The sequence below is a fragment of the Euprymna scolopes genome, chromosome 33 (assembly GCF_053919585.1).
Source record: "Euprymna scolopes isolate OS-2025 chromosome 33, ASM5391958v1, whole genome shotgun sequence".
In the NCBI taxonomy this organism is placed as follows: domain Eukaryota; kingdom Metazoa; phylum Mollusca; class Cephalopoda; order Sepiida; family Sepiolidae; genus Euprymna; species Euprymna scolopes.
In genome coordinates, this window is record NC_136514.1 from 68997431 (window position 1) to 69007956 (window position 10526).

Below are 10526 nucleotides of genomic sequence, written 5' to 3' on the forward strand. Positions count from 1 at the left end.
GCCTTAGGTTTTGATATCGAACAATTTTATTAGTTAAATGAATATAACTTTACGGTTTGTTAAAGTATATATATATATATATATATATATATATATATATATATATATATATATATATATATATATATATATATCGTAGAATAATCAGCTTGATTGAAACTTCAGATCAGAGTTATTGCCAAGTAAATTAGAATAATTAATTTATTACATAATATCAGTTCCAAGAATTCAATTTAGAATTTTACCAACAATAACAACTAGAAGCAAAGAAAAAATATTTTCTTGTAAAAAAAAAAAAAGCGCCGAAGAAAAGTAATGTAAATAAAAATAAAAATGTAAAATTCAAAATTATCTTAAAAACGATTGTACGACTTATCGAAGTTAATCTTGAATTATTGAAACTGATAAAAATAATGTAATAAATTAAATTAATTGTTGTTTGAAGGTTCAATCATTGAACCGATTTGAATATGCACAGCATTTGAGCATTGAGTGTCAACATTTGAAGTTGATTTTTCCATCGTCGATTCATACTCTATTCAAGCCTATATTTTTATACATAAACACTCACATATGCATATGCAAAAATATATATATACACACCACACACATATATATATAATATGTATGTCTATATAATAAAATAGGCTCAAATATTTTTCAAACGTGCTCAATACATATGTAGAGCTATTATAAGTGAGATTATAGGAACATCAAAAAAAAACCGACGCGAATTAAGCTTTTTCGACGATGTTAACATCGTCAAAACGTAGATTAATCCGCATTGAGTTTTCCTGATGTTTAATATATGTATGTTGGTGCCAATAACTGAGTTATCAAACTGTGTAAAAATTCTATGTTTACGTTTTTCACAAGCAACATAACCATATTTGCTCGTTGCAGCAAAATAAAATGAATATTTATGATGTGTTTGTAATATTGAACATTTATTTCCGAAAATATGTTATGTATTAAACGGATTTTCTTTGTGTTATTGTTCGCGCGATAAAAAGTGAAAATGTGTGCGTGTATACATTACGGATTTCCCTACCAAATAATTCTGTCAATTTTCGGTCTCGAGATTTGACATAAGAATATTGAGATTGGGGAAAATCTTTTTAATCGGTTTTCGGCCAGAAATTTGGCTTTCAAAGGGTTAAAGCTTTACGGGTTGACCTTTGAAACTCTACTAAACTCCTCCGCCAATATTGGATCTAAACATTTGGAATTTTAAATGTAGATTACTTGAACATGGATCAAACTTTTTAATTTGATTTGACCCCCAAAAAATAAATTTAAGGAGTTAAAACTGGGGTCAAAGTTTTAACAAAAAAATTGATCTCTGTTGTCTACCAAATTACTCAGCCAATTTCCGGTCTAAACATTTGAAATTGTACATAAAGGGTATTCAGAAATAGGGCAAGCTTTTTAATCGAAAATTTGAGCTGGCAAGGGGTCAAAGTTCCAAGGATTTGACCTTTGCGGTGTCTAGCAAACTACTCAGCCAATTCTGGGTCTGGTTTGAAATTTATACATAACGGATATTCCTCTTTAGTGAGGTACGGGTCTGATCCAATCTCCCCATCCTCACTGGGTCTCCATCAGATCATCATGTGGCAAGCATTTTAATCAGTTTTGGGGGCGAAAATTTGGCCGCCAAAAGGTCAAAGTTTACAGAGTTGACCTTTGCAGACTCTACTTAATTCCTCCGCCAATTTTGGGTCTAAACACTTGAAATTTTAGATGTAGGTAACTTGAATATGAGTAAAACTTTGTATTTTAATTTGAGACCAAAATAATGAATGTTAACGCGTCAAAATTGGGGTCAATTTCTTAAAAATTGACCTCTGCAATCTCTACGAGATTACTCGGACAAATTTTGATCTAGAAATCTTACATAAAGTATATTATCACGTAGGGCAATTTATGGATAGTACATAGGGCCCGAGCAAAGCCGGCTGGACTTCTAATATATATATATATATATATATATATATATATATATATATATATATATATATATATATATATATATATCGATATTGATGCAGACGAGGGACAGAGAGATTAACAAAGATGGTTCTGATTTGGACATGGTCATATTGTCCATCCGGGTACTAAAACTGAACAAATAAGGAAAATCTTCTTACCTGAAGATGGCCGGTCAGAATAGCGAGTACAATAAACCCAAGCCGGCCACACGAAAGGGGCTGTTCCCTTGTACAAACTTGTCGTGTTTGCATTAGGTTCTTTCGCTTCGATATTCAGTTCGTTAGACACAGAATCATTCCTGCTCGTTGTTTTTTTATCACCATCATTATCATCACCATCATCATGATTAAGAGTGTTGTTTATTGTCGTTGCTATGGCGAGGGGGGTTACAGATTGATTGATGCTAATGTCACTCTCCTTTGTCGTGAAATCCGAAGAGCCGCTACCCGCGGGGTCAAGAAAATGTTCTCTCTTATTGCGACGAGGATTGTTGCTCGAAGAATGGTGTTGCTGCAACTGGTTGAGATGATTCCGTGACAACAAGTGGGGGTGCTGTTGGTGTGTACTCTCCTCTCTTTGATCCCATCCCTGTTGGACATGAAGGTGCTGGTTGCCATGGGAATGGTTCAAGTTGTTTTGATTCTTATTAGAGGTGGTTGCCGCGGATGATCCACGGTTTTGCAAATGTTTGTGCGCTCTGTGGCGACTAGGATGATGTCCTGTCTCATTAAAGGTATGAAACCTTAACGAGAATGAAGACGACGATTGTTGCTGCTGGTGATGGTGATGGAGACCCAGTGAGGACGGGGAGATTGGATCAGACCCGTACCTCACTACAGAGGGCGACGATGATGACGACACTGGCGAGGAGGCGATTAATGAAGACGATGAGCCCTGCGGTTGAACACTAACTGGTGAACCTTCTAACGGTGATCGTAATGCGGTTGGCGTCATGCATGAGGTAGATGAATAAATAGATGGTGCATAGTGGCTGATGGGAATCAATATTCCACCAGTTGAACCCAAGGAAATGACCTGCGGTTGATGGTAACTCAGTAAGGTCACGTTTTCATGCAACGCTCGCTTATGTCGAACCTTACGAATTTTGCAGATTCCAAAGTCTGGTTTCAGAATTTCGCTGATTGTAAATTTCATGCTATTCGAATTATAATCGGTATTGGTCAAGTTGCCGGCTGGTCTTGGAAAGAGACAATTGTCCGGAGGATCAACTATGGATATGAGGTTTTCCATTTCATTTGTTGAACGCTTGGGTTTGTTCGAGATCATAGTTGATGGGTTAACTTCTCTTACGTCCTCATCATCGTTGTCGTCAAAGTGGTCGCCATTTTGTTTTTGTAAATAATGGTCATCAAGTTGATGAGCTGTGTCTGGAGAGTGACTTTCTTCTCTTCTCTCCTCTCTTTCTCCTTCTTCTTCATCTCCCCCTCCATTTCCTTCTTCATCGACTTCCTCCTCTTCTTCATCTCGTTTTGTCTTGTTAAGATGTTTACACATTATTACTCTTATTTTGATGCGATTTTTAGTTTAATTAGAAACACTGTCATATTTATGCGATGCTTCTATTAAACGCATTCTTGTATTGAAACATCTTCATGTAATTCCAACTCAGTGGGAGAACTATGTTTATATGGTTGCCATATGTAGTTATGGATTCTTTTATGCTGATAATACGACTAGAGACTATTGTTAGTCTTTTATTATTATTATTATTATTATTATTATTATTATTATTATTATTATTATTATTATTATTATTAATGTAGTATTGCTATTGCTTTCTATCTGCGAAGAGAGAGAAGAGAAAGTGTGGGCGTTGATCTATCTGTTGGCAAAGTAAAATTTCTATTTTCTTCTGACAAACGCGTTCGCTGGTGTCCAGCAGGCGTCACGATTAAAACGTTTTCAGCGATTGAAATAACAGACGGTCTACGCAATGCAGGCACGAATGGTTGTTCACAGAACTAAGTGGGTGTATGGGAAAGGTGGAGGGGAGGGGCATAGGTTATGTCGGGGCGGGGATGGGCGGGGCGAAATGAGGCTCGCCGACGCCAACACTACTGCTTTTTCCTTGCGGGGCGGCGGCGGCGTTGATAGTAGTTGAGGGAGGATGGTGTGGGCGGGGACACTCTCGGTAGCAGTAGTTTTATAAGTAATGCCATTAAAGAAATTCACTTGATTTCATAATGCTTGGTTTTTGACACATGATACGATCGACTAGCATTACACTATCTTGTAAAACTCAGCGTGCATGTAGAGACAACACACACACACACAGAACACACACACACACTCACACACGCACACATACACACACATGTGTGTGTTTATACAAGCGTGTGAATGGCTTCGCACAGTGTCTCAAAATATGAAGTTTAATCGTATAAAACTAAAATCGTACGTTAAACAGGAATATCTCGCAATCCATATTTTATTGTGGATCATGTAATTTATATATATGTGTCTGTGTGTGCGCGCGTGTGTGTGTTTATATTCTACTATTATATAAAAGGAATTTTGTGTGCGTGTGTGCATCTGTCTGTGTGTAAGTTCGTTCTCTATACACTCCAAAACAGTTGGAAAGTGAAATTTCACACTCATTTATACACACGCACACACACACACGCACACACACGCACATATATATTGTATGTATATATATAATTGTATGTCCATATATACTTGTATGTATATGTGTATATATACTTGTATGTATATATATACTTGTATGTATATATAGTTGTATATATACTTGTTATATATATATACACACACACACACATATATATATATATGTGTGTTAGTGCTCGCGCGAAAGAGCAGGACACAAAATGTTTTAAATAATAATAATAATAATAATAATAATAATAATAATAATAATAATAATAATAATAATAATAGAATAACAATAACAAAGACTTTCGCTGGCGAGGACTACTATTGACCGTAACCAGTTATACAGTCCTTTTGAAATTTTCATCTCTATTTTTTTCGTTATGTATTGAATATTTGTTAATGAAACCTATATGAAATATGTTCCTTATTAAATTTTAAGGATTTTCTATTCTTAAAGAAGTTTTAAAAAATTTAATCTAAAAAAGTTATTTTAAAGTTTTTGTTAAAAAAAAATTCAGATTTTCTCATTATTCAGACCTTACATTATTACAAAGAGGGGGTTGCAAAAAATGAGTTGTGGTGTGAGGAGAAATACAAACTGGAACAGAGAGAATATTCAGACCTGTAATAATACAAAGAGGGGTTGCAAAAATGAGTTGTGGTGTGAGGAGAAATACAAACAGAAATAGAGAGAATGAGTGTTTTTAAATATAATCTTAAAAAGATAAGATACAAGTTTGAAAAGCATTTCATCCAAGGCATGAAAATTGTTTTTACTATAGGCTTTTAAAATAAAGGTACAAGATTCAATTTGAAATTTATTTATCTTCAAAGTGCACTTTTATAAATTTTGCAAAATAAGGTACAAAAATTTAATTTAAATAGAATCAAAAAATTACCTTGGATTTATTTTATGTAATGTACATTTTGTTGCAATTTAAAAACATTAGCTTTCATCTAGCAATTAATGATATAGATATAAAATTTTCAATGATTTTTTAAAGTGCAACGGAATATACATTACATAAAATAAATCCAAGGTAATTTTTTGATTCAATTTAAATTAAATTTTTATACCTTATTTTGTAAAATTTATAAAAGTGCACTTTGAAGATAAATAAATTTCAAATTAAATCTTGTACCTTTATTAACAAAAATGTTTAACAAAATGTTTTACTATAGGCTTTAAAGCCTATAGTAAAACATTTTGTTTAACAATTTTCATGTCTTGGATGAAATGCTTTTCTAACTATATATATATATATATATATATATATATATATATATATATATATATATATATATATATATATATATATAAATTAAATTAACTTTCTTGAAGTTATATATTTGGATTGTACAGTCACTGGATTATTTATCTTCCACCAGACTATCCATTCACGTGTAATTACCTTTTTCTTCACCATATTCCCACTGCTTCACTTTTTTGTTATCAAGTAAGATCTTTGACTTACTTATTGTTTCATCAAATACTTTTGCATGCAAAATCCGATCCTGCATTTTGCTCATTCCTACCCTCTGATGAGAAGGAAAGTATTTCTTCGAAACTCCGCGGATTAAGGACTATCCACTTATCGAGTGTTTCCTTTTCAGATTAAATATGTTTTTAACTTTTTTTCAAAGTGTTTTTAACATGTTTTCTTAACTGTTTGCTCGTATGTATGCATATATATATATATATATATATATATATATATATATATGTACTTGTATTAGGGTGGGACAAAAATAATGTCGTTTTTTGACGTTCAACTATATATAATAAGGACATTATTTTTGCAGCAACTTAATATATATCGGGTTTGAGCACTTTTTTCACACATCTACAAACATCTGGGCAACGCTAGGCACCCACGCTAGTCTATTATATAAATCTCACCTGTTAGTGTGTTATGTATGTATATATGTTTGTATGTCTGCCTAAAATCTTCGACAAAGCCGACAGATTTTCACGAGATCGATATCGTTTTGAAGATCAACTATTCGGACGACAAATATTGAAAAATTGACCAAAAACATTAATTCCTTCACCCTCAACTTGGCTTTTTCTACAGGGAGGGATCGCTGTTTTCGTAATATTTTAAAAAGACATCGGCTCTTTTCGATTATCTAGCCTTAATTTAAACCTACATCACTTCCGGTTTGACGATGGGCGCAACAGCTAACGCGTCACTTTTTTTTTCTTTTCCTCCAACGACCTGAGAGTATTTCTGTCCAAAATAAAATCCTTCTTAACATTTCTTTTTCATTTTTAATACTGAAAACAAAACACAGTAAAAAAAAAGAAACGCTGTGTTTCCATTTTAGGATGTCAAGCGCGAACGAATTCTCTACAACAATGTTCATCTAAAAGATATATTTACTTATTTTGTTCTCTTCCACTGCAAGAACTTAAACGCCAGGCTCAGTAAGTGGGATTCAGAAGTCAGCAACCCCGAGGAGGAGTATTCTAACTTTCAAAAAGTGCCTTGGCAGCCCCGTCGGAATTGCTCGGTAAAGGCGCCTCAGGCGATTTGCAATAAACTAACCCTTTCCTAAAACAAGAAGGCAAGGCCTAGGAAGTGTACCTCCTAGAACTGCACAAAACTAAATTCCCACCGCAAAATCAACAGGGGCCGGATCATTACAGGAATCGTCTAATCTCTGGTGATTTTGAGGGTCAAGGATAAAATCCCTAGCCGAGATTATCTACGGTTAGAATATTCTCCTAAACTCTAGACGTTCGTGTGCAAAAAACTATAAAGACAATTTTGAAAAGGATTTTCTTTCATTTAATCTTCATTCTCGTTGTTTTTTATGTTTACAATATTATTAAAACTAATTTAAATAAACTTTCAAACAAATAAAAACTATACTATTCATTACTAGAACTGAGTTAATCAACGTTGGTTTCTTTAATGCTTTTTCCCTGTAAATTTTAATCAAAAAATACTTCCACAGTTTGAGGATTGCAAAACCTTCCATTTCATTTGTTCTAATTACCGGTAATTAATGCAATTAATTTAGTAGATGACACCTTACTAATTGTCTATCATATTATTTTTTTTATTTTAACGATACATAAATTAATAAATATTCCCCAAATTCCAATGGCTTTTGAGTAGTAAAGGGGTTTACAGTGCATAATAGGAACAAAATCTTCCATTTGAAAATTCAAATATTTCAAGATTTGCGTTAAATTTAATCCAATAAAGCAAGATCTCCTAAATTTTAATTCATCTTCAATTTTAAACACGTTCTTTAATACAAAATATTCTGAGAGTTTTAATACAAATTCTAATAAACTTTTAAACGTAAGGTTTAGTATTTCATATCATGTTTTTAGTCTTCGTAAAGTAATAAAAAAGTGATTCAGCCTGAAACAATATCTATTTAAATGGATATATATACATATATGTGTGTGTGCGTGTGTGTATATATGTGTGTGTGTGTTCATTTCCATATTGATACTTATGTTTATTTCTATATTGATAATTATATTCATTTCTATATTGATAATTATATTCATTTCTATATTGATAATTATATTCATTTCTATATTGATAATTATATTCATTTATTTATATTTATATATTAATATTCACATTAAATTCAGTTCTATATTAATAATTATGTGCATTTCTATGTTGATAATTATATTGATTTTAATATTAATAGTTTAATTCATTTCTATATTCATATTTAGATTCAGTTCTATATTAATAATTATTATAATTTCTATGTTAATAATTATATTCATTTCTATATAAACAATTATATTGATTTTAGTATTACTCATTATATGCATTCCAATATTAATAATTACGTTCATTTCTATATAAATATTTATATTGATTTTTATATTAATAATTATATTCATTTCTATATAAATAATTATATTCATTTCTATATTAATAATTATGTTCATTTCTATATTAATAAGTATATTCATTTCAATTTTGAAGATTATATTCATCTTAATATTTATAATTATATTCATTTCTATATTAATGATTATGTTCATTTCAATATTAATATTTATGTTTATAGTTTTATTTGTAATTATGTTTTTATATATATTCATTATTATGTTCATTTCTATATAATTAATTATATTCATTTCTATATTAATAATTATATTCATTTCTATATTAATAATTACTAGCGGGACCTGTGGAAATTCCACAGAAGCATTTTTTATATGTAATGTATTGTTGCTTGGCATGCTGTGAGCGTTCTGTTCAGCATTAATGAATGCACAATCATATTATTCTACTTTTTTATTAAAACTGTACTGCCCCCTTATTAAAATAATAAATTTGATATATTTCCTGGGCTGATTATTTCATTACAAATGCATCGGTCAATTAACTCACATTTTATCATTTTTCATAATTATTGAATATGTTACTATGTTCGACAATAATTTTTCATAATGTCAATCCACATTATCGCTCCTCCCTTCACTAAAATATTAAATTTGTTATATTGTATCGGCTGATTATTTTATAATAAACACAACTATCAGTTAACTCACATTTCATCATTTTTAATAATTCTTGGATATGGTACTAATTTTGACAATAATTTTTCATCATTTAAACTCACCGTAACTTTGATATATTATTTCATTACAAACACACACACATGAATCAACTCACATTTCATCATCTTTCGTAATTTTTGGATATGTTACTAATTTCGACAATATTTTTTTATAATTTAAACCAACGTTGCGCCCAACATTACTAAAATGATAACCTTGATACATTTGCTGGACTGATTTACAAACGCACTAATCAATTAACCTCCATTTCATCATTTTTCATAATTCTTGGGTATGTTACTAATTTCGACAATCATTGTTCATAATTTATACCTATATTATCGCCCCATTCTTAATAAAATAATAACTTTGAAATATTGTCTGGGCTTATTATTTTATTACAAACACACTAAGACATGAAATCACATTTAATCATTTTTCATAATTCTTGGATATGTTACTTATTTCGACAATCATTTTTCATAATTTTAACCCACATTTTCGCACTTCCCTCTTTAATAAATAATAACTTTGATATATTGTCTAGACTCATTATTTCCTTACAAACACACCAATCAATTAACTAATATTTCATCATTTTTGGTAATTCTTGGATATGTTACTAATTTCGACAATAATTTTTACTAATTTAAGCCCTCTTTATATCCTTCCCCTTTAACTTTGATATACTGTCTAGGCTGATCATTTTATTATAAACACACCAATCAATTAACTCACATTTCGTCCTTTTTTGTAATTCTTGGATATGTTACTAATGTCGGCAATCATTTTTCATCATTTTAATCCACATCATCGCCCCACTTACTAACCACTTACTTACTATCCTCGTCGCCCTCTCTTATTAAAAATTTACTTTGATATATTGTCTGGCCTGATTATATCATAAAGAAGCACAACTATCAATTAACTCACACTTCATCATTTTTAATCTTAATTCTTGGATATGTTACTCATTTCGACAATTATTTTTAATATTTTAACCGACACTATAAACCCCCACTACTAAAATAATAACTTTGATATATTATCTGTGATGATTATTTCATTTCAAATACACCAATCAATTAACTCACATTTCGTCATTTTTTATTATTCTTGGATATGTTACTAATGTCGGCAATCATTTTTCATCATTTTAACCCACATCATCGCCCCACTTACTAAAATAATAACTTTGATATATTGTCTGGTCTGATTATTTCATTGCAAACACACTAATGCATTAAATAATATATTACATTTTTCATAATTCTTGGATATGTTACTAATTCCGACAATTATTTTTCATAATTTAAACCATCCTTATCGCCCTCTCTTACTAACATAATTACTT

General features: G+C 30.9%; 1 protein-coding gene across 1 annotated transcript in view; it reads right to left on the reverse strand.

The window, feature by feature from the left end:
* LOC145258284 (uncharacterized) overlaps positions 1 to 3871 on the reverse strand; it is a 246049-nt gene extending 242178 nt beyond the window's left edge. Inside the window, exon 1 of the mRNA XM_080116290.1 lies at positions 2151 to 3871. Within this exon, the coding sequence (XP_079972416.1) occupies positions 2151 to 3507 (1357 nt within the window). The 5' untranslated portion in view covers positions 3508 to 3871. The remainder of the gene's footprint in view (positions 1 to 2150) is intronic.
* Positions 3872 to 10526: the final 6655 nt, after the last annotated feature.